The sequence below is a fragment of the Pieris napi genome, chromosome 8, assembly GCF_905475465.1.
Source record: "Pieris napi chromosome 8, ilPieNapi1.2, whole genome shotgun sequence".
Lineage (NCBI taxonomy): Eukaryota > Metazoa > Arthropoda > Insecta > Lepidoptera > Pieridae > Pieris > Pieris napi.
Genome location: NC_062241.1, coordinates 3,930,098 through 3,955,714, shown reverse-complemented (window position 1 = coordinate 3,955,714; position 25,617 = coordinate 3,930,098). Strand labels below are relative to the sequence as shown.

General features: G+C 34.2%; 2 protein-coding genes across 3 annotated transcripts in view; one reads left to right on the top strand and one right to left on the bottom strand.

Annotated features, from left to right (window-relative positions):
- LOC125051480 (transketolase-like protein 2) overlaps window positions 1-9,761 on the top strand; it is a 13,667-nt gene extending 3,906 nt beyond the window's left edge. The window contains exons 5-13 of the mRNA XM_047651785.1: window positions 108-335; window positions 1,074-1,261; window positions 2,141-2,212; window positions 2,810-2,933; window positions 3,398-3,546; window positions 4,205-4,322; window positions 7,164-7,275; window positions 8,526-8,645; window positions 8,970-9,761. Of these exons, the coding sequence (XP_047507741.1) occupies window positions 108-335; window positions 1,074-1,261; window positions 2,141-2,212; window positions 2,810-2,933; window positions 3,398-3,546; window positions 4,205-4,322; window positions 7,164-7,275; window positions 8,526-8,645; window positions 8,970-9,142 (1,284 nt within the window). The 3' untranslated portion in view covers window positions 9,143-9,761. The remainder of the gene's footprint in view (window positions 1-107; window positions 336-1,073; window positions 1,262-2,140; window positions 2,213-2,809; window positions 2,934-3,397; window positions 3,547-4,204; window positions 4,323-7,163; window positions 7,276-8,525; window positions 8,646-8,969) is intronic.
- On the bottom strand, window positions 9,679-25,617 carry LOC125051479. Of its 2 annotated transcripts, none has more exons than XM_047651783.1 (3): window positions 25,445-25,617; window positions 12,228-12,294; window positions 9,679-12,102 (listed from the first exon to the last, which is right to left on the bottom strand). In XM_047651783.1, the coding sequence occupies exons 1-3, from the start codon at window positions 25,485-25,487 to the stop codon at window positions 10,194-10,196; spliced, it is 2,019 nt and encodes a 672-aa protein (XP_047507739.1). In that variant the 5' UTR covers window positions 25,488-25,617; the 3' UTR covers window positions 9,679-10,193. The 2 variants fall into 2 exon arrangements, with proteins under 2 accessions (XP_047507739.1, XP_047507740.1); XM_047651784.1 differs by lacking the exon at window positions 25,445-25,617 and adding an exon at window positions 17,854-18,344.

The following is a 25,617-nucleotide window of genomic DNA, read 5'->3' as shown; positions in this document are numbered from 1 at the left end:
TATGGTCCAACAGATAGATTTTACTTAACATTATAAACCCAAGAGTTAATAAAAAATATCTTGTCTTGGATGATGAATAAAAAAATAACCTAGTAAACTTTTATCAGATGGATGTTTATGACGCCCGTGTGAAGTCGTTTGGTCTGCACTCTCTGGTAGTGGATGGTCATGATGTCTCTGAGCTCGTGAAGGCCTTTGATGAAGCAGCCTCTGTCTCTGGAAAACCCACCGCCATCATTGCCAAGACTTACAAGGGTAAGGGATTCCCCAACATTGAGGATCAAGACAACTGGCATGGAAAGGCTTTGGGCGGCGATGGGGAGAAGATTATCAAGGTATATGTTTGAATATTATACTTAAATGTTTCGCTAGGAATCGAACCCGGGCCTCCAGACAACGGACTTCTCAACTCGCGAAAGTGCAACTCTCAATAGCGATTTTAATTATGAAACCAATAATAAATGTTTTATTTTATCTATAAGAAATTAATAACCTATACTCTGATATTTAATTCCGTAGACATTTCATAAGTGTTGCTACTAAAAAGATCTCCACCGAAAATGGGATAATTTGACTTATTTCAGGGTAATAAAAAAAATGCTACGTATTTTTTAAGTTTTACGTACAAAAAGGTAAATCTAAATATTTACCTACTCGAGTGACCTATTATACAAAAATAACAAATATTTCAGGAACAATATATTGATTTGAATTTTAATTATTTTATTTAATTCTTTAGCAGGCATCACTGCCTACTAATTCCAGGTTTAGCAACCCTTTAAAAAAAATGTTATCTTTATAAAGGAACGTAATTACCACTCGCCGTTTTACCACTTTTAATGTGGAGCACCACACTTAATAAAATGGATACATTCACTAACAAATAAAATGTATGTATAGACTCAGATGTTCAGACTCGTATTGAAATTGAAAAATGTGCCCGGCCAAAAAGGTTTGCCATCACTGACATGTAAAAAAATGATAGCTGTCAGAATTCTACGGAATTAAAAATCAGAGTAGGTATAACTGCCGAATTGACAAATTGCATCCGCTAATAGAATCTAAATTTGCAGCATCTGCAATCCTTGATAAAGAACCAGAACATAACGTTGAAAGCGTCTCCCCCCGTGTCAGCTGCCCCACAAGTGCATATCGCGGATATTACCCTTTCTTCTCCACCAGCCTACAAGAAGGGAGAGCTTGTCGCCACAAGACTCGCGTACGGAACTGGACTGAAGAAGATCGCTGATACTAACCTCAGGTAAAATTATTTATTCATGTTTATTATTCAAAATTTATTATTATTTATATTTTATTATTGTCCTTTTTTAACTTTTAAACATGTACCACGTAATAATTGTTTTCTAGTTACCCACAACACAGGGTGTCCCTAATGTCTATGGAAACTAGCGATATATTAATTCTGTCAGAACCCTTTTGTCAAATAAAGTTTTTATTATTATTATTCTGACGTGTCTAAATTTGGTATATAGTAAATATTTATGTATATCATAATTAAAAATTGAAATTCTTTAGTCCTGCATAAATTATGCTTGTCCTATCGGCAAGGATTTCAGTCCATTATATTGTTGTGTACAGGCTTTAGTACCTGCAAACCGAAACTGTTTTTTTTTTTTAACTATAAGCATTCCATTTTATGTGCGCTCATAAATGTACATTGTGTATTACCTTAATAAATGATCCTAATTCCTCAATATGGACTATCTAACAAAATAAACTCCCGAGATAAAATATCCTGCCTTATGAGTATTTATTTTCCATTTAACTAAACAATTTTAACTGGCAATATTATGCTAATGAGCAATCGCTATGTATCCAGCTAATAAATAAATTTAAAAAAAATAAGTAATCGCTTTCAAAGCTATCCTTTCACATAGTAACAAAATCGCTTGTTATACCAAATTTTGTATAGCAATATTTGCTTGATGCACCACGTAATATCATAGATTGTGTATAATAGCGCTCTCTACATACGTAGTGCAAAATTAATGTGTGTGTCGTACTCACACAGCCACCGTTGGCTGATGTGGTCAGTAGCATTCAAACAAGCTAGTTTTATATTAATCTTTGCATGGTGGATGGAAGTAAAATAATACTAATAGGTGTACTTCTTTCCCAGAGTCATTGCCTTGGATGGTGACACGAAGAACTCTACATTCAGTGACAAGCTGAGAGCTGCCTACCCAGAACGGTTGGTGATAATAAAATATAACTGTTTTAACTTTACTTTTTGTTTTCCTCAAGTCTTATACCCGCATGTTTGTACTTTAATATAATAATATTTTAATTTATTTAATCGCCGTATGTATGACCTAGTTTATTTAAATTATATTTATTATAATATTTATAGTGCAACTTAGTATTGTACATATTAAATTAGACAGGCTACTTCTAATTAATTTGCGATTTTTGTTTTAAAATAAGTGTTGTTTGATGATTTGCTATTTTAAAAGAGTACCGAGAGTTTTTTACGCCGGCTTTTTCTCTCGGCCTACACCCTCTGTCTTCTTTGCCGATGAGTAGGGATGCCTACAAATTCAAATTTAATGACGTGGAATAAGCGATACCTACCTGTATCTTATGTTCCATAATAAACATATTTTATTTTTAATTTTTTATGTTATAATTAGACTGCTATTGCTTAATTCGATATCTTCAAAATTATGTTTAGTATCTTTCGTACCATTTCTATAATTGTAAAAATATATAATTAATAAGAAGTAATGTTAAACTAATTTATAATATAATTTTTGTTATATATCTTTATCAAAGTATTAATTACAATCAGATACATCGAGTGCTTCATAGCGGAGCAGACGTTAGTGGGTGTGGCGACGGGAGCCGCGTGTCGTGACCGCGCTGTTGTCTTCGCTTCCACTTTTGCCGCTTTCTTCACCAGAACTTTCGACCAGGTAACATATTTTAACAGTAGTAACTGAAGTGTGTTACTATTAATAATGTAAAACATCATAAAAGGCTATTCGTTGGTCCAGTTATTTTTTTATACAAACTAAAAGCACACTCCCAATACACACGGCACACTACGAAATAAAACATGCATCAACATCAATCATAAGAATGCACAACGTATACTGGGAGACTACAAAAATAGAAAAAGATTAACTCAAAACAAAGATGGCCTAATTTATTTTTAATTTTATAAATGTTCGTTCTAACAACGTAAGTTTTGATACCATATAAATAAAGTTTTAACTAGCCATAATTAATATATATTATTAATTCGGTCCTACGAACAGGGTCCTGTAGTAATAGGTCAATCTGTTCTCAAAAACTTTCCAGTAAAAGTTAAAAACTTAAACTTTACTTTTTTTTTAAATTGGTTCTTCGATTCGGATTAACCGTTAGTGTCACACAGATCCGTATGGGCGCTATCAGCCAGTCGAACATTAACTTGGTTGGTTCCCACTGCGGTGTCAGTATTGGAGAAGATGGACCGTCTCAGATGGGTCTTGAAGATATCGCTCTCTTCCGTGCTGTGCCAACTGCCACTGTCTTCTATCCCAGGTAATAAGCACACACTGACTAATTCCGCACAATAACTTGGTTATTCAAGGTTTTTAAAGGATAAATGTATATGAAAACTTCTTTAGCGGCGTTGTACACTTTTTTGGAATGGGTAAAAAAATTTAAACTCGCGTCAGGACACGTGACCTGATCGAAAATTCGTAAGACGGATGGAAAGTAGACAGCTGGCGCGGCGTATTTAATGTAATATAAATTGTCATGTTTGTGTACGATAGCGCAATAAATAAATATTGTATTCTACCACATAAATGATAGTACTTTTATAAGTAGTAGTAGTTAATAAAGGTTCACCAATTCGTGCAACATTATTCCCTAACCATTCCAAAATATCAAAAATGCACAACGTTAATATTCAAGTTTTCACTTCTGCCGGCACTCCCGGAGTGCAACCCGTCGTTTTTTTTTATTTACATTACTAGTTAAGTTATTATGACTACTATGTAAAAGTCGAATTGGTGGTCGCTAAATTAAGTAAGATTATAGCAACACTACTCATCAGGATAATACATATATCTAAATTGTCATGTTACTTTCATACAGACAAATGTGTACTTCGTGATATATTATGTACACTGTACAGATTGTACAAAGTTACAAAAATGTTTTAAAGCCTATACAAATTTTAATATATTTACAGTGACGCAGTATCAACAGAGCGCAGCGTGGAGCTGGCTGCCAACACCCGCGGCATCTGCTACATCCGTACTTCGCGACCCAACACCGCCATTATTTACGATAATGACACCGTTTTTAAGGTAATTGATAAATTACACCGAATACATTCGATTATAGAGTAATAGTTGACTACTTCACTCCGTCGTGGTTCTCCAAAAATACTCCAGAACCTTCTCTTTAATTTTCGATTTAGGCTATGTTCACATGTAACGCGCGATCAAATTTGAAGAGAGTTCAGATGATAAGCGCTAATGCGCGTTGCGAGAGTACTCGTCAGTCTAGTTCGGTAGAACGTAGAAAATTCTTCAGCATGTCGTTTCAAAACTTTGTTTTTATAGGATTCCGAACCTATATTCCAAATTGCTGGCCTTTTTTCTACTTCCTCGATTAGTAAGTCGATGTCAATATTTTCAATTTCAATCATTTTAAATGCGAAAACAAAATATAATTACGAAAATTAACAAAATTACATGCGATCGCGATGAAATCGCGCGTTCAACTGAACAGCAAACGGACATTACATTAATATCAAAGCGATCACCGTGATCACCGATCGATCACCTGCGTCTAGAGACTTTTTCTCTGAGCGCCGCGTTAACGCGCGCTCATGTGAACAGTTGTATGAAAATACCACAATGTCTAGTCGCGCGATTTGAAAACGCCCGTCAAATTTTTGCCATCTGAACATAGCCTTAAAGTTAATTTTGTTGTTTGACATTGGTATAATTATATTTTTAGTTCTAGCTATAGTAGTATGGGTACTATGTTCGTTAGGGTGGTCCTTAATCCTAAGAAAAAAATTTTTTTTCTTTAATTTCGCGGGGCACCACGTAATTTGGATATATACCATAAAAAAGTGTTTCAGTATTTTTTTTGAAATTTTTAAATGATATTTAGAGGTCGCTACCGAGGTTTGAATTTTAAATAAAAATTGAAAATCTGTATTTGTTAGAATTCTTTATTTTTATACCCAGGTCTTAAAAATGTTACGAAATTATTGTTATTGTTATTAATTAAGATATTATATAGATAACTGATTTGTTTATTTTAAAGATACAAGGGTTGAATTGTTAGTATTAGGGTACTTTATCCTATACTCTTTTACCATCAAAAGCAAATATTGCTTTTGTTCTTCATTTGTGGTAATTATTTTTTTATATTCTTCCATTCCTCTCAGCTATGTCGTTCACTACTCGCAATGAATGAACGATATTTTTGGCAGCTATATAATCAGCGTCTTCGTTCCAGGTTTCGACGTCTTTTAAAAAAAACATGATGAGATATCTAGGGTCTGGAAGAATCTTAAGGAATGACTACTCACGAAGTTTTCTATTTTTTTTGTCGATATGTGCGATGTCAAGGTTTATTCGTTTTAAGCAATCTTCAGTGCCTTAAATTTTGAGTACTTCTACCATTTTTTTCTTTTCTTGACATGAAACTTCGTCATTGAAAAACGCAAGCGAAATTATGTATTCTGACAAATTATTTAAAATCTTTATCTGCGCATCAGTAGCTATATTTTTGTTGAAGCTTTAAGGTCTATTAATAATTGTAAGTCGTTTCTTGGTGCTGACTGACTCCAAGACTGCTTGATCAATATTTGACATAAATCATCACCGTGAAAATACATATTTCTCTCACAGCCTTTTCGTCCTTCTTCGTTAGCTTAAACTGATGCTTAAATAAATACATTTTTAAACTGTACAAGGCTCTTGCCATCCACATAGCTCGATGAAGAACAGCAGGTCTCTGAAATGAAACGCTTTTGTCAGGTGCACCTCCTAAGGAAATGATAGTAAGATTCAACAGTTCTCTGTAGTCATCTCGAGGTTCATGTACTTGAAGTTGCTTTTATGCAAACAAAATCCTGTCTGCGGCCACTTCTGCAAGAATATTTGCCTCAGCGTCATCAGTTGTTATTGATTTGAAGTCGCTTTGGTCAATAGTGTTACAATTGTTCTTAAATCTTTTGAATTATTGTATATCAGGAGCACTAGATGGGGCAAGCGATTGATCCACTACAGCTGACAACATAATTTCCATTATGTGGTGACAACAAGCAAACCAAAGCTTATTTTTATTCATTTTGCGCTCCAGAAGAACGAATACTCCACGCCTTAAGCCGGTATTTACAGCAGTAGAGTCAAAACATTGTCTAACAATTTGCTTTATAGCTCAAATTCCATGACTTTATAGCTTCATAGACAGCTGGACGCACAAGCTTCGCTTCACGCTTCACTTCCACGTTCCAATTTTGGAACAGCGAGTAGTTGATAAACTCCATATCCTGATGTCAAAATTGGCAGCCGATCTTTAGTTTTGTGTCCAGTAATATCTTCTAGAAGTTTACCTTCCCAATGGATTGTTAATGACGAATTAGGTTTAAACTCGCTTTTGAGCGAATCTGCACAGCATTGCGATTTTTGACCCATTACCGACGCATAGTAGATCTATTGACATTAAATTCTGATGGACCACAGCCTGCACATTTCAAAGTAGATGTCACGACCATAGTTGATTGTCTGTCACTCAATTTAGAGACATCAAGACTGGTATCTAATTGACTGTTAATAATATAACAAATATTTTAATTGTAAAAATTTTGACAGCTGGTAGCGACCTCTAAATCTTAACAAAAACAAAAACAAAAAAACACGTATTTCATATTTAGAGGTATATAATCAAATGAGAAAGTGCCCCGGGGATAATTCAAAAGTCGAAAAATAAGGACCACCCTAATGTTCGTATTTAAGATGGGTCTTAGGGTGAGGTTACACACGAGAATTGGCGCTAAGTTTTACTCCTTACAATTTTTAGGTTCATATTTTTGAATCTGAAGTTGAAATCAAATTCTAAGTACTAGTATTAAAATTCTTTTCTGGAAATTAGAATCACGAATATTTTTTAATAATTTTTTTTAGGTCGGTGAAGCCAAGATTGTCCGTGAGTCCGCCAAGGACAGCATTTTGCTGATCGGTTCTGGGGTCACTTTGCATGAAGCGCTCGCCGCCGCTGATCAACTGCAGCAGCAAGGTAATACAAAATTTTACTTGTATGTTTACTGTTTGTCTTGTTGTTTGTTGGTTTAAATCCCAGAGGCTCTTTTATCTCTGACTTTCAATAAATTTAAGAAATGTATTAAAGAAAAGCTGTGTAAAAAGGCTTACTATAAAGTCAACGATTATGTAGTTGATAAAAGGGCCTGGGACTAGTGCTAGACAGGCTTCTTCTAATTAATTTGCGATATTTGTTTTAAAATAAGTGTTGTTTGATGATTTGCTATTTTAAAAGAGTACCGAGAGTTTTTTACGCCGGCTTTTTCTCTCGGCCTACACCCTCTGTCTTCTTTGCCGATGAGTAGGGATCTCTACCTATTCAAATTTAATGACGTGGAATAAGTGATGCATGTATCTTATGTTCCATAATAAACATATTTTTTTTTGTCATGTTCTCGAATACTGTCAATGAGTGTCCGATTCCGTATCCGAAGGACCTTTTATATTTGAGAACGAAATTTGTTTTTATGAAGTAACAACAAAATTTAAAGCTGGCCGAATATATTGAGTTTATTAACTGGCTAGCACTCGCTATTTAAGTTATTGAATAAGTACACAATATCCTGTGTGAACGAGCAAAAGCATTAGTCAAATCAGGATTAATACTCGGATTTCCATCGCGAATAGTTTAAAAACAAATATAAACGCCAATCAACTTATCAATACTAATAAATATTTGATACAGGCCATGTCATTTTAAGTATACTTTTCTTATCGAAACAATTCAATCTTTATTTAAATCTTTGTGTGTGTTTAATAAACCCATCTTAACAACTGTACTGATTTTGATGAAATGTTTTGTATGTTCAAATGGATTCGAGAATGGTTTAGTTTACAATTAGATGTTTTTATTTACTTTAGGGAGCGTTCAAGTATTACGTAACGAATTTTAGGGGGGATGGGTCCTTTTTTAAAACGTTACGATGCGGGGCGGGGATTGAATTACGTGTTATTTATTTATTATTATTATCGTCTTTCCAGTACTTTACACATAATGGTAACTTTTAGGTATAAAGAGTAACTAGGTGGTCACAGAACGTTTCACTATACTTGTTCACGGAAAAGCGTTACGGCGCGTTACATGGGGGGGTTACAATAATCTCCAGAAATTGCGTACTTGAACGCTCCCTAAGGCAACAGGACAACGTCTATCGAGTCTGCTTGTAACTATTCTGTTTGGTTACATCTTTGACAACTAGACTCCTAAGCTTATTCGTAATTTTTTAGGCATCAGCGCACGTGTGCTGGACCCGTTCACAGTAAAGCCCTTGGATGAGGCCGCTGTAAGAGCTCACGCGCACGCCGTTGGTGGAAGAGTGCTAGTCGTTGAAGACCACTACCAGGCTGGTAAGTACTTATATTTTTTAAATATTTTTTTGCTTATCTGAAGTTTCAACGAATATGTCATACTATTTACAAATAAATATATATACGTATATATATGCTGTAGGGTATTTTTTAAATTATTTATAACATAGATACAAAGAATGTCAATAAAATAATTAAATGTGTTTAAACCAATGGCGTGAAACGGACGCAGAAATATGTCTGTCATATGTCCTATTTGAAGATAAGGAACTTCAAAACTACTTATATTTTTTTTTAATTTCGCTGCCCATTATTTGATGGAAATGGAAGCCATGCAACGCCAATCAATAATTTATTTTTCAGGTGGTCTCGGTGAGGCGGTGTTGTCCGCTCTGGCTCTGGAACGTTCAGTGGTCGTACAGCATCTCTACGTAAAGGAAGTCCCACGATCAGGCCCGCCCCAGGCTCTACTCGACAAATATGGAATTTCATCCAAAAACATCGTCGTCGCAGCTGCCAAACTACTAGCTGTTTAAATGCTGCAAACCTAACTGACCGAACACTAGGTGTGGGGTCAAATATGTTTGTGTCATTTATTGGTTTAAAAGTCTTTTTTAAGGTCTGATCTAGCATTTAATGAAAAAAAAAAATGAGAATTGAAATTCTGAATTCATTCCAAACTGCAATATTAAGCCAAAATGCTATTGTTCCTGTTAAATTTCAACCATAGACTATGCCGTTGACTATGGTTTCGTTCCTTATTCACCGCACGCATATTCCCGTGTCTGCGGTGACCACAGAATGCATATTTTTATACATAGGTTATATTATTTTATACATATATATTGAGGATTTTTATACATTTATACGGAGTGCCTTAGCGAGGGTTTGGGCGATATGGGTAGTTTTAAGGATAATGCACATCTTTTTTATATTTTATCTATATTTTGAGTGATGTTATGTATGTTTATGTAATTTTATATTTGTTTTGTTCGGGACCATTTGTTGATTATTTCTATAATGAGCAGTGTTTAAAGGAACAATTGTCTTCCCTAAGAACAATAATTACACATTTGAGTTAAAATTGTTTATTGGTATACATTCCTTTTGCATTTACTTTGTAAACGCGTTAATAAACTTTAATTCAGTATAAAATGTTGTTTTAATTAATTTAATAAAATGACTAGATCCACTCTACATTATGTACATATAAATAATGGCAACCGTACACACAACCACATACAACTTTGTTTAAGGATGGAAAAGTTAAATTCAAAAAAACACGTTTTTAACAAATTAAAAATCACTCTGTCTGCGATTATTTTAGTAATTAGTTAATATATAAATAGTAAAAAGAGGTTTTATATGACTAGTTGAGTAAGTACTCTTAAATAGAAATAATTAAACTAACCACCACATTTGTCAAGTCTTTAAAACAGTCAACACACTGTTGATTATATTTAAAATAATTTCTATGTTCACACTACAATGGACGGCAACGTAATTCTCAAATTTCATCTCACTATGTAAGTTAAATGCAACGACCGGCGGTCGCTAAGTCTAGCCAAGAATACTATCTTCCAATCATCACCCCCATTCTCCAGCCTCATTGGCCGTCGTGGTGGCCTGTCCTTCCTTCTCTTGTGCCGTTCTCTCTTCTAATTCACCAGGAAGATAGTCCTTCCAGCTTCTAAACAGATATCTCGTGAACTTTCTCAATTGCCTGAACTTGCAATAGGTAGCACCTTCTGCGGACTGCAACTGTTGTGTCTGTATTAAAAACCCCTTTTCCTTGAATGCCTGTTCCAACTTCTCCCTTTGTAAAGTCTTTCTCGACTTTCTCTTCTTCTTGCTGAGTTCGTCTTTGAGCACCAAGCTTTTCTGTGGTGGTGAAATTGGTGGTGGTGGTGCTATCGAATGTATCCTCTCTTCATTGTTCTTTTGAATGTAGTCGTAACCCTTTGTTCCTTTTGTACCAGTTCCACTGTAGTACCTAAAGTTACCGCCAGAATCTACAGAAAGCATTTTCTTTTCTTGAAGTGATGGTTTCGAGCCTCCAGTAAATTTAAATTTGCAAATACTAACTTCAGTAGTGGGCGTCGATGAGTTGCTCCGAGCAGGCATTGGTGGAATGAAAATTGCTGATCGCTTCCTTTTTACAGGGCCTTGATTCGGATTCGGTGAAACTCTTTTTTTGGTTGGCTCTGGGCTTTTATCAACCGATTGTGGAATCATTTTAGGATCTAGAAGTTCTGAAATTTGCTTCAATACTAGTTTATTTTTATTTTCATCAAGTGACTTTTCTGTGGGACTGTTAGCACTTGTTTGTGTTAGTTTATCTCTGTCCTGAGTTAGTGGCAACTGTCCAGCAGCCGCTAGCTTCTGGTAATACAGGAGTTGCGTTTGTAATGCCAATGGATGCATGTATATCCCAGCGTTGGGCCAATACACGTATCCAGGAAACTTTTCATCATCTGTATTGGTAGTGGATTGAGCCGGTTCAGATAGGGTGGGAGAGACATTTCTCGTCTGGTGTGAAAGGTCAGGCGAGCTGCTGGCTGTGTGAGGAAGGTTGGTGTTCCTCTGTATAACTGATATGGCGTTTGGTTGTTCACTCTTTATAGTATCCAAGTCTTCCTCAACTTCAGTTTTGATTTCTGGCGTTGAAGTGTATATATTTCCAAATTTCTTTTGAATCTGTATTTTTAAGTCTCTAAGATCTCGAATACATAGATTCAGGGGCTCATCATCGCTGTGTAAGGGTCCAGCGGTAGTAAGTGGTGCCTCCGGCATTGGCTCGTCTGGACTACAAAATTTGGGAGGCGTGGGATTCTCTAGTCTTCTTTTGTTTTCCTGTGACAGCTTCCTTTCTAATAAACTTGTAATGATTTTGTTCTGAAGATTTGTTTTAGTAGGAGCGGCCGTATTTCTGAACTGTTGGCACGTAGAGCCTAATTTATCGCCGGGTGGAGGCTGGCCGGGTACTACGGTTCCATAGTTTTCGTATATTAGATGGCAGATGTCAGCTTTTTTTGGTTTTCGGCCGCGTCTGGGCTTGGAATTATTAAGTGTCATCTCTCCCATGTACGGCAGGTCGTCGTACGTCATAATTTTACTTGGAGCCACCGCGACTTTTTTCTTCTTGTCTTCTTTGGTCTTGGCAGTCATGTTGACGGCCGCTTGAGAAACATTCCTATTTCCGTCATTTTGTACGCCAGCTAGACGCTGAGCCCACAATTTAAATGCTTCATTGGTAATGTTAACGTCGCCTTGCTCTTTGACTTTTTCTTGTGGTTTTTTCTTAGTTGAAGCCTTGAGGCTCTGCTCGTAATGATCAAGATATTCCTGTGGCAAAGCTTGGTGGTGAAATTTGAGCTTCCACCTATTCTTCTGTCTGTTCCGAATTTGTTTAACTTTTGGCTCCACTTTTTCGCTGTTACGATCTTTGCTAGATGATAACAGCTGTTGACGAAGCAACTCCTTATTTTCTGATAATCTGCAATGTAAAAATCTCTTTTAAGTATTACGATTGACGAAAGAATTCTATGAGATTTCGAATTTCATAAATATAGTTATATCAAGTATAGGAAACAGTTCCAAAGAAAAAATTGTGAAACGAACCTGTTAGTGGGCGGTAGAGGCGCAGGCGCAGGACACCCTTCGCCGCACGCCACCCGACGCATTACTTCTGTAAACAACACACAACTGTCATACAAAAGTATAATTTTTAATAATTAGGTCTTTTATTGATAATACTGGAAATCCCATCCTAACACTATAATTACAAAAGGAGTAAATATCTAAATGTCAGGATAATATTTATCAGAAAATTGCAAAAAAACTTATTGCAAAATATTAAAGATAAATTCATTTTCGTAATGTATAAGAAACTGAGTTTTTGTAAGAAATATAAAATTAAATCAACATCCGCATCAGACGGCATTGAATCTGTCGCCGCGCGTAAATAATAGATCTATGAATACCTGTTCGTTACTTCGATATAAGGATGTAAATATAAGCATTTATTTGAAAATAATGAATATGTTCCATTTAAAACAATTTTTTTTAAGTAAACCGTCCAAGAAACCATATACATATGTCACCGTAAAATTGTAAACACCGTTAGATTGTAATCTATCTCGCGAGATTATAAACTGTCGAAAGATTGTGAACCTCAACGAACTGCTTACAATTTAACGTATTATTATTCTCATGTTTTAGCGCAATATTAAAATTATATCTAACATTCAAATGGCAATAATAGACAAACCATAATATCAAATACGTAGTTACTTTTTAGTAAAAATAATGTTTAATAAATTCAAACATCCGTAAAAGGAGTTTTATTTAAATATCATATTGCGTTTAATTCAGCATTATTAAAAAGTTAACCTTAAAATAATAATTCCTTACTAATTAAAATATGGCGCGTAAACAGAATGTGCGTACAACTGAATGGTAAGTCGTAATAGCACCTAAATATGTTATGTGTCAGTCAGTCAGTGTGTCCGAATCGGGAGCTCGTGAAACCCGAGTGCTGCCAGAAATATCCGCGACTTGCTTTACTCGCAACTTTCGCAATCCGCGACTCTTGTATGTAGAAGTAATACATAAAAAAGTCCAAAACTGAAATTTTTACGTCGTGAATGAGATACAGTTTAAACTTAGATATATACTTATTAAAAAATATTTGTGTCTTACATATAAACCACAATTTAATACAAAGAGATTGATTTATGAATAGGGTATTTTATTTTATTATCAAAAATATAGCTAACTGAGCAGCAAATAGTTATTTTGTTGTCATAAAGAACACGATTCGACCCCGCGGTTAACCGAACAAAGCTTTTTTATTTTTATTTAGTTTAGATAAAATTGACGAACAACACAACACATTAGTAACCTGTTAAAATAAACTGATAGAGTTTTATTATATTAGGCTTGTAGTAATTGAACTGAATCAGATAGTTTTCCGCCGATATATTAAAAAGGGCGAAAGCATAATAATTTAGCTATATCTAGACATTAAAGTTAAACCTTTATTTGTTTCGCTAACCTTATTAGTGTTTCGCTAGTGTTATTTAATTAATAACAGTGAAGATATGATATTTATTCCTTAACTCTATATTTATGATTTATCAAACTTTTATATGATAGCCGTGGGTGGGGAGTCACCAAATACGTCAATATTACGATCACAGATTCACAGCGTAGAGATGATTATTTTAAGACTACATATATACATATTATGATTCACCACAACAATAGCTCCTTATACGGCGGTAATAATAACATGAATTATTTCGGCACTTTGAATTATCGTCATAATGTGACTCATTCTCATTTTTTATTATCCTCATTAAGTATTTATCAAAATTTTATTTTAATTTTCGCTGAAAGGAGAGTGAAATTTGATTATAATAATTAATAACGCTTATAAAATTTAAGAAATCTTTTAAAAATGATACCCACTTGCAATGAAAAAAGCAGAGAATGATCCGAGTTTCCAATATCAGAACGAATATTGTACAAAGTATTTCATGTATTTCTGGTGATTTCCTCGCTCCACGAATAAGTATACATTGCCAGTATCTTACAGGGTACATTAAAGGGACCAAACTTTATAAATTTGTTTAATTTTCTATTTATCCATTTAAGGCAAAAAATAGTGTAAACACTGTATTTCGCATATTAGAAATAAATACTTAAAATAAAATACTTTTTGAAGCTGTATATCGGTACGCAACTTGATAGCGCTCTTTTTTCAATATGTTACATATTTAATACAAAGTACATATCACCTAAAACCAATTATTTCCATGAATTAGGAAATGAAAATTGTATTTTCTTTAGCAAGTATCACTGAAATTGTTTAGAAAAACAAATGCGATTGATAACCAATATTTTCTATATATTTCCGTGGTGTGGCGAATTAATGAGTGTTACGTGTTAGTCGGCAGACAGCCAGCACCCTGACGTCACTGTTTATATCCGCGAACTCTGCAGATTTTTGTCTAATATGGTGTATTAAAAACTAGATTATAATATGATATCTATAGATTATCTGATAAAAATAATGGATATCTGTCTAAAAGTCAAAATATTAATATCTAATGTCAAACGTTAAATTAGCTTTTAGTGTCATCAACATTAAGTTTCAAATTTTTTGACAATGCTCAAAAAGTTTTGATACTAATTGGAATAATAATAGTGTTTTATGTGATATTCAGTCCATATCGCTAATCTGCCTAACTAGATGAAAGTACACGGACAATAGAGTATAGACAAATAAGCTTAAAGGGAATTTTAATAACATCCTTATTTGGCGCAAAGAGAACGGAATTTATTTGCATGAATCATAAGATGCGTAGGCGCAACTATAGGGTTTCTGTCCACTAAAACATCGATATATCCCGTTGATGTTTTGAATTGAAGCACTGTTACTATCTATGCATGTTCAAGGACTCCACAGCCTCAGCTCATTCAGCGGAATAATTTTTCCTATCATATTTTTAAATTACGATTCTTATAGAAAAAAAAACGGCGGAATGGCGGAAAACTTAAAAATCAGAAAAAAGCAAGTGAAAGCAATATATATTGTACTTGTGCATCAAAATTTCACATGAAGTTACTAAAAGGTAATGAAATACACTGGAACTTATTTACATTTTAAACCGTCGTCGTGTGCGTCAACCTTAATTAATAGATAAAGCTTTCAAATGCATTTGAATTAATCGTAAATTATACTAACACATGCAACTTTCGCTTTTATGTCCATTGACTTATGTATTTAAATGATTTATGGCATATCCGGAGCGTAGGCTGTTTTATTTTTAGGGTCTTTACTGGCAACCATAAGTTGATTGCTTCTAATTTTATATTATCTGTATTGATGATTCTTCGCTCGATCGGATCGGGCTAGCCTATAAAACCCTTTTTCAATTTATTTTTATTTTTAAAATACATTTCACACCAATTGACCGAGTCCCATGCTAAGCTGGTGAAGCTTGTGTTATGGGTACAAGACAACGGATATACATACATATTATAAATAGATAGACATATAAATACATATTTAAACACCCAAGACCTAAGCACGATACCAAATGCTCATCACATCGATGTTCGTCTCAGCCGGGGATCGAACCCGGAGATTCGTAGTCAGGGGTACTAACCACTAGACCAATGAGTCGTCAACCAATGTAAATTGACTGGATCAGAATTTAGGTAAGTCGATTACAATTATGTAGGAAAGACGGTGTACTATTCCTCCGACCTAAAGGGAGGATCCTTGACCAGTTTAACCACTGACTGGCCGACCTGAAAGCCCCAGTGGCTACGAGGAGTTCTATATATCCATAGCCGCCATCCATCGTCAGTGGAGACTGGAGGGTATGACGTCATCGCAGTGATTTGTAAGCGCAGATGGTAGATGTCGCTACGCAATAATTATAATGTAATAAAACCCAATTTCGATGCCTTTCAATATCATCACGTGGTACGAAAACTCACTATTTAATCGTCTAAAATAACAGATAACCCTTCATATAGGGACAGAAAATCTTTAAATTATTATATAATAATAATAATTTATTGCAAGAATATGGTACAATCCTAAGTTCACATATTCTGCCCCACACAATGGCGCGCACATTTGTCTACTGTAGGTACTATTTGTTCTTGTTGTTAATATGCAAGCCAAATCTGTAGTTATATGCAATATTAGTTAAAAACTCTGTTTGAAATATTATTATTGCTTGAAGCACCATGGTGCATGGTACATTTTTGTGTCTAATATCATTTTAAGACCTCGGGATTCTAACCCACGGAGACGCGGGTCAATGTACTACGAAGTATAAGAATATATTTCTAATTATTTGTGTTTCAGAATTGGGTGTAATGATTTATTGAATAAAATATTAAAAAAGTGTCTGATTTGATTACACATAGCCGTTGATGACGCTCGTATTTTGGTATATTATGTAATAAGGCAATTTTGGAGTTCATTTATACTGAAATGCGTAATGTATTACGCACGTATTTCTCGAATTGTGAAACTATTAACAATTTTACGTGTGCGTTCACAAATAAAATTATTTAAATTAGATAATAAATTGTTTAAATGACTAATTTCCCATTACTGGTGATCTCCTGCTAACGTATAATTCGGCACATTCAGAAATAGACACATTTTTGTATTTCATTTCCTGTTTTAAAGGCAAGTAGCTGCCTGTACCTACCAAAACAAAACAAATATTGTTTGACTGGGAATGGAAGCCGACTCTCTGGATCACATAAGTATACATCGTGCTGGTAAACCACAGAGTCACGGAGGCGATAATTTTATTAAAGGGTAATATTATCTATCTATTTACTAACATGTTTGTTACTAAGTTGTTGTAGAAAATAAAATAATAATGAAACTTAATTAAATAAATGGCCCTTATCAGACCTGAACGCGATGTTGTGTATAGGTACCTTACAATGTATAAGTTGAAATAAATTAAAATTTTAAATAAATAATAATACTCACATAGACTATGGGGATTATTAAATGCCTAATAATGATTTTACCAAAGTATAATAGTTATATTTATTAATTAGTGGTAGGTATGCTTCATTAATTATAGACCTTAATTTATTATACTTCAACGATCTTGTAAAGACTACGTGAATTCAGATAAAATACACTCTCTTTTCAAAATGTCAATTCAATAAAGGTCATGTTAGACAAGTCCTATTTGGTATTCATTATTAGCACTGTGAGACTTGACACTAACCTTATAAGAACGAGACGGTACTTGGGCGCTTTCGGCAATAATTGATTTAATAAACAATTGCCTAAAGTGACATACATTCGAGTTTACATTTGTTCTACACTGTACAAATGCCAAATCTATTGGAAAAAGTTGTCACCGTTACAATTTATGAATCACTCATTAGCAAGGCGATGGAACTAAATATTTTTACTAATATTCAATACTCCGCAATATCAAATCAAACTTGACAACGCAGAATGGTTTTGTTTTCAATTTGTTTAATATTATAGAGATTAACGAACCTGTCTCACAAATAATAAGGACATAAATACGCAATACGGCAATAACATACGTTAGTACATCGGTGCCACAATCACAAAATAATTTCTGTACTTAAATCGTAAATTATCACGGTATCTGTTATCACTGTCACTGATAAGAACCACTTTCCCTGTATAGGCATTAGTAACACATCACACAATAATCACCTCCACCCTCAGGCAACATGTCGAGTGACATCCAGGTCGGTGACGTCAGTGGGTCCGCAGACCTCGGCAGTAGATGCACCGCTGCAACAGAGACGCTGGCGGAGCGTGCGTGTGGACGCGAGCGACGCACACTAATCTATATCGAGGCAAGCCGACCAAAATCGCTATAGCTTTCGGTTTCCATACGGCCTAAATTTAGAGGCCGCTCGCTACAGAAATAAATGCGTTTTTACGTGTTTTTCACGAGCATTAGACGGGAATAGAGAGGTTCGCGCAGCCTGGTGCTCTGCCAGCGAGAAACTCGAGATTCGTGCCATATTTGGCAGGCGCGATTCTCATTTGGTAATGTATCGGCTTGCGGCGGGCTAATTCTGAACTCGGCCGGGAGCCGGGATGCGTTACCTGCCACACGCCGGCGCCTGCCATTTATGGATGCTCGTTTACATTACACTATTCACTCACCGACGACTGCACGCTGCAACCGTTCGCTACACACGTCACTGTTTTGGCGCGAAACGGCGCTAGAGTTGCGATCTACGTTTTAACTATTGGGAAAATTTCGACGTATTTTTCTCTAAATGTAATCGATAATTATTAGTCGACTTTTAGGTATATATGTTTGTAATTATGTTATATGATTGTTAAACAACAGCGCTAATGGATTCAAATTGCCTGTACAAGTATGAATAATTAATATTATGTTTAAGCAGCGCGCCCACTTGTGCGTAAAGTCTAACCTTGGCAACTGCAACTTGACAGATAATTTATAATAAGTTTCTCAGATGCACTATGAAATCAACCAATATTCAATATGTTATATATTCGTATCTGAATATCTAAAGAGTGATATTGTGCTTCGAATTAGATGCGTATAGGCATCTTGATAAAATAATAATAGTTAGTTTATGGTAAAAAAACATTTGCGATTGAGCAGTTATATTGAAATACTAAAAGTTATTTTATTAAATAACTTTGGCTGTTTAGCGTCGCAACATTCAGGCTAGTCCTTAACAGTAGTGTATGTAGACAGTCGAGAACTTAATTTGTATTAAAATGACAGTTCGTGTTGACAAATTTTCATACAAATTTAGTTTCGACTTTCTACATACACTACTGTTAAGGCATCTTGACTAAACCCCCTGTAGGTTTTGAGTTTATTCGTTAAAAAACTTCCTTCTTCAAAACAGATTTGCTATTTACCTGTTACAGTAAAATACTAAAAGCATTGTTAAATATAGGGGTACTTGAAATATATCTTAGCCTGTTAAACAAAGCCTTAAGTTATAATGAGTGTTATGCATAACTGGTTGCATTAGCATAGCAGTCCCTTGGCCCACGATTTGCGTCCCAACACGAGTTAGCAAGACCATATTAGCTATCCGCGTAGGTTTTATTGTAACACCTTATTCCAATGTTGCAAAACACTTTACTGTCGCAGTGCTTATTACGCGTATATCATACATTCTTATTTAGGTAGAACGTAGACAATATTTCTACAAGTCAATATTTTGACTAATTAGTATGTTGCTGAAGCTTGTTTTGTTTGAACGCGTTAATCTCAGGAACTACAGGTTCGTACCTGGAAGGTTTAATAGACCACCGCACGGCCAATGAGGCACCGTTAGTAGGACCGGTAATAGCCAATAGACACTCTAAAGACAACTATATGGAAAGGAGCAAGGGAAGAAAAAAAGAGGGCGTCCTAGAAAAGGGTAAATAGAAGATATAGAAGCGATAGTAGGAAGCGAATGGAGAAGGAAAGAAAGAGAGATTTGGAAGAAGCTAGATGAGGCCTTTACCAGAGAAGGGGTTACGGTCAATGGTACCGAAGGTAGTTACGACAAAGTGGAATATGAAATAAATATATTAAATGTAATTAGTATAATATAAACAAATAAATATAATAAATAAATGGGCCATATTATTATTATATGGGTATGTCAATAAATTTGTAGTTTAAAACTTTTCTAGAGTATTAAAAGTAATCGTGCTGTCTAAATTAAAAACTAGATATTTATACATATTTTTCCATTTTGTTATCAAGAAAAAAACAAATCTTTGGCTTTGGAACCGTGCAGGGTGTTTCATACTATGTTTTATTTAGTGGTAGATTAAGTACTAGATTAATATTTTGTCAAAGTAGTTAGCAGAGCTGGTGCTCCTTGCGTATATGTAGACATCTATACTTTTACTAAGTAAAGTATATTGTTACACAGATCAATGACCACAGGGGGTGTGGCCAGTAAACAGCGATCATGAGCAAAAACTGAATTGTCTCCGGCCACCGCCCACAGTTGTCATACATGGTCGGATCACTGTCAGTCATAAGCTAATTGATTTCTTGCTACCGCAATAATTTTTACTGTCAGCTTTTAATCATTGCCCCAGATATCCCACGTATATAGTATGTAGCCACTGTGTCTAATTTATAATTAATTTTAATTGCCTAATATAATTTACTGTGTGAATTCAAAAATTCAAACATACAAAAATCATTTCTTCATATTGGTAACAAATTACAAAATGTACACTTATGAACGTCAAAAAAAAAATATATGAAATGATTCTAAGATTACATTTACTGGCAGTTCTCAATTCAAGGGCGTAGAACGGAAGAGAAGAACTGGCAATAAACTCTCCGCCACTCTTTTTAATCGCCAAGTTTGATCATGATTCAATGATGTATATGTTAACGTAAAATTGTAAACACCGTTAGATTGTAATCTATCTCGCGAGATTATAAACTGTCGAAAGATTGTAAACGTCAGCTTACTGCTTACAATTTAACATATTATTATTTGGTAGATTGTACTACACTAACTTAGTTATCATTCAAACTTCTTTGGTCAATTACAGATTATTTTTACTTTCCAACAATTTTATATAACTACCGAATAATAATACGTTAAATTGTAAGCAGTTCGTTGAGGTTCACAATCTTTCGACAGTTTATAATCTCGCGAGATAGATTACAATCTAACGGTGTTTACAATTTTACGGTGACATATACAATTATATAAGCTGGTAGAATTTGTTATAATAACGTAACGCTGGGTCAAATGAATCAGTTACTCTGAAAATACTGGAACGCCGTCCTTAACCTTAATAAGTACATGCTTTATTTTGACAGATCTTGAAACTAGATATTTATTTTTATTCTAAAAATAATGTACAGACTCTTGTTGAGCGCGGGTAAAAATGTCGAACTTCGTATCCATAAATGTTCCTTGCTTAGAAACAGCATAATGGTATGTCTAGGCACAATCAATTTTCTTAAGTGGATATCTGCTGATTATCAATCAAGTGGCATAGATGAAGTGGATCTAAGTGCAGTGGGCGATGGCCGGTGACCCACGCCTACGTCTGACAAATAGCTATTGCTGGGTAACGGACCGTAAGTGCTCACATTCACTTACTATTTGAAGATACTCAGAGTCGTTTAAATATTCTCAATATTACCTCAAAAGAACGGTTCAACTTGAATTTTTATAACCTGGCCAGAAATTATTAATAAGGCATAGCATATTATGTGAATATGTTTAAATTATTTATGTGATTTAATCTATGAAAAAACATATTAAGATATTTTTCAACTCTACCGCTCCAAAATAACCATCGAACATAATATTTTTAGATGATGCATTTGAACTTATCTAAATTCCGTAATAAGATATAAGCACATGTAATTTTATTACATCATTTTATGTAAACTCGACGTTTAGAACGATTTATTGTAATCGGGTCACGTAACATGTACGTTTTTTCGGTTAAAGAAGTTTAATTTGAATGGGTTTAACTACTCAAATGGATTATTTTAGGAAATATTTTTTATTGAGTTTTCCACCGTTCGACCTGTCAATGAATTAATTCGTACTTTTTCTTGTAATACAGAACTGGAAACAGTATAAAATTTCGTAACGGTTTAAATCTACATCTTATATATATATAAACTGATCTATATATAGACTGGACACACAATTCAACTACTTTTTTATTTTTTCCTTGAACTCTGAGGAAGAAAAATTGGGAAAATATTAAAAAAAGAAGTTGAAAAATTTATTACTTAGGTTTTATTCCGAAAAAGAGAACAGTCTATGAGGTAGCATAGAAAAATGTTAGTATTTTGGTATGTAGCTAAAAAGATATTAAGGAGAAACGAAGTTCACAGGGGCATCGAGTATATAAATATAAAAACCTGGTCTGGAAAACATTACTTGCTTCATGCTTGATGCAATAACACTGCAAATTTATGTACCTATTGCAAGATTGAATTGAAAATTTCAATTCTTTAATTGAAGAATAAAAACATTGAATCCTCGTTAATCTTTGAAAATTGTTTAAACCTCGGTCATACTAATCACTATCGTTTAAGGTTAGCAAATAACAATAAAAGATGACATTTTCTTAATAAAGAAGGCAATAAAGTCGCAAATGGCGATGTTTGCGGCGCGTGGGACCGTCTTTTGGCCACGGAGCTGCTGTAGCATGATGGACGACTTACGTGCCTCCTCTTGTAGATCACATCTTATTTGGCACATTTAAATATTTACATCCTAATAATAAACCAGTGACCCTAAAATTTTCAAGGGTTGATCTTAGAACCATTTCTTTTATTGTGATTTTGGTCTCAAGGTAAATCTTATCTACCTACCTATACTCTCAGGTTCATAAAAGAGACTGAACCCAATTGTAAAATGTGTAAAATCGCATTTTGACATATAAAATAAATAAATCAGTGGCGCTACAACCTCTTTAGGTCTGGGCCTCAGATTTCTGAATCTGTTTCATGATCATTTTTCAATCTAATAGGCAAGTAGGCGATCAGCCTCCTGTGTCTGACACACGCCGTCGACTTTTTGGGTCTAAGACATGTCGGTTTCTTCACGATGTTTTCCTTCACCGTTCGAGCGAATGTTGAATGCGCACATAGAAAGAAAGTTCATTGGTGCACAGCCGGTGATCGAACCTACGACCTACGAAATGAGAGTCGCACGCTGAATCCACTAGGCCAACACTGCTCCATTTTAACATATGGACTCCCTTAAGTCTCGTCTCTGAACCTTACCCTCAGACATGCTGGCTTTCTCCAGAGCAGTGAGTTTTACTGCGCACATACAATGACAAATATATTGAACGGCGGCCTCACTTCAGAACAGGATTAACCACTTGGCAAAGTCTCAGTCTCTCTCAATCAAAGACAAAAATCTCTAAATCTAGACGGTAATTTAACTGAAACCTTTTTTGCGATAATGATTCTGATACCGCTGATATTTCAGCTATAGTGATAAACTTATTCAAACGGAGTGTTGGTCCGAAGATCTCCATATAGTAATAAAGAATATTGTACATACAAAAAAGGCTTCTTTTTGTGTGGGATATGATTATAATAGTATTGGAGTTTCCTTATTCCCATATGTGTATAATGACTGATATTTGAGAATAAATAATAACACCAAATCTGTTGTTTTCCATACTCGGCGATTATAAAACTTAATTTAAGTACATTACTGAGACCTTAATAACTCATATTTCCATAATTGTGTATGATTGTCTTTCGGTTGTTGTGATTCATTCATCAAATACACTTGAACGTTATTTCAAATAATTTTGATAACGAATTAAGAAAGTTTCAATCAAATAACATCTATGTAAAAAGCAGTAGACCTTTAGCTTAGATCACTAAGCACTCATGTATGTTCCCGCGTTCGATTCCAGAAAATTTTTTAAAAGTTATCAACATCTGCTACATACCTCATTAGAGACAAGAGTTCAGACAAAACCTTTAGACAACTGTATTGAGGTCTTAGGTTATAGATATTGGACAAACAAAACTTAATTGCATGTATGCGTAATAAATATACAAAAAATGAAGATGGTGATGGATTAATCTAATCGACCGCTAATTTTGTAAAAATATTCCTTTATTCGATTAATATATGGTCACTAACTTCACCCACATTTTGGAACAGGTTCTCAATTATGATCTATCAGCAGTTGTCAATTAATTACCTCTAATTAAGTAATGATCTGCGACCACCAACACGACACCATTTACATGCGCCAATTGATATTTTTCCGTAAAATTTACTGTAAAGGATAGTCGACACAAGGTAGTTTATTTATTTATACCAACAAGGTCACACATAAGCGAAAAAAATAAAAGCAGAAGTTTCACAAACTAGAAAATAATGACTTCTAAATAGGATATAACTAATGCTTATAATTAAAAAGTTGAGATAGATAAAAATTACCAAAAAGATTAATAAATTATAAAATTTAGCAAAGAGAGCGGCCGGAAAAAATTTGTTCGGGCCCAGGAGCAGATTGCATATTCTAGCTATTTTGTGTAGTGGAGCGTAAAACCCTAGTGAGCGCTTAGTGAAGACAAAAATCTATCCCCTCTTTTGTAAAGTCTCAAACTTTTAGGAATATAAATGTTCAATTTAAACGAGATAAGTATATATAAAGATTTGTTGTTAGTTCAAGACGCTGTTTTTAGTGATATTTTATTTTAATTTCATTAACTTATTTATCTGTCAAATAAAGTTTTGCCTAGTAAATTATCAAAATATTTAAAGAAATGTTGTAAAGCTTCTATAAAAAACTGCATGTACCTACGGCGCATATTTTTACTACTAATATACGCCTTATACATCCGAGATTTTGTAAGTATATAAAACACGTGAAGCGAATTGATAGTTTCCATATAAAAAGTATTAACTAAGTAAAATTATTTTATAAATTATATAATTCCAATTAATATTTTCATACATGTATCCGAAGCTTTAGTCAAGTGCTTTTGTCGGAAAGGCAAAGTTGACACCAAAACTACAGCCTCCGCTACTCCTACACGATATCGACAATATAATACATTTTAAAATAATGATAGGTCATTATGTATGTTGTATTGAAATATATTTTTGTACTCGAAAACATTAGCTGAACACGTTTTCCTCTTCAAACGACAAAATAGCGGTAAAATAAATGTGATTAAATCTCTAAAGTCCCTAAGGAAAAAACGCTATTCTTCAGCATGGAAAAGGTAACATGTCTAAATAATAAAAATTAAAATTACTGGACCGATTTCCAAAAATTATTTCACAATCAGAATGTTACATTATAGTATATTAGTATATTACTTAAGTAAAACTACTTTTTTTGCAAAAATAAATGTCTAGCCATGCCAAACTGGACAGGCCGCTAGTGCTAATATAAATTTGAAAATAGCGATTTCATGTTAGTACTGAATAGAATTATGACATTTTTATTTATACTTATAATATTTTCGATAAGTTCTAGGAAAATCACTCACTCTTTGGTTATAAATAAAAAATATTTTAATACATAATTAATGTTAATCTTGGAATACTTTAGGGGCTATATTGTAGGTTGGTATTATAGACAAAATGTTTTTATCTGACGTAAATAATAGCTAGTTAATTTTATAATATTCGCCTTTTATATTATTATTTTTTTTAGAAACGCGAACACAGGAGTCTAATTACTGAGCTGTGATTGCAACCTAAGCCACAGACAGAAACTTACCTATACAGTATACATATTTTTTAAATTATAAATTTTTTTATCATACCTTTTATGACGAATTCTGTAATCCTCACTTTAATGGGACACATAACACATTAACACTTCACTATGGAATCACAAAAATCCACAAATTTAATTATATATTTTAATTTCCAAAAAAATATTATAGTACCATAGATAATATAATAAAAAAGCATAGAGCGCCCTACTAAAAATCGC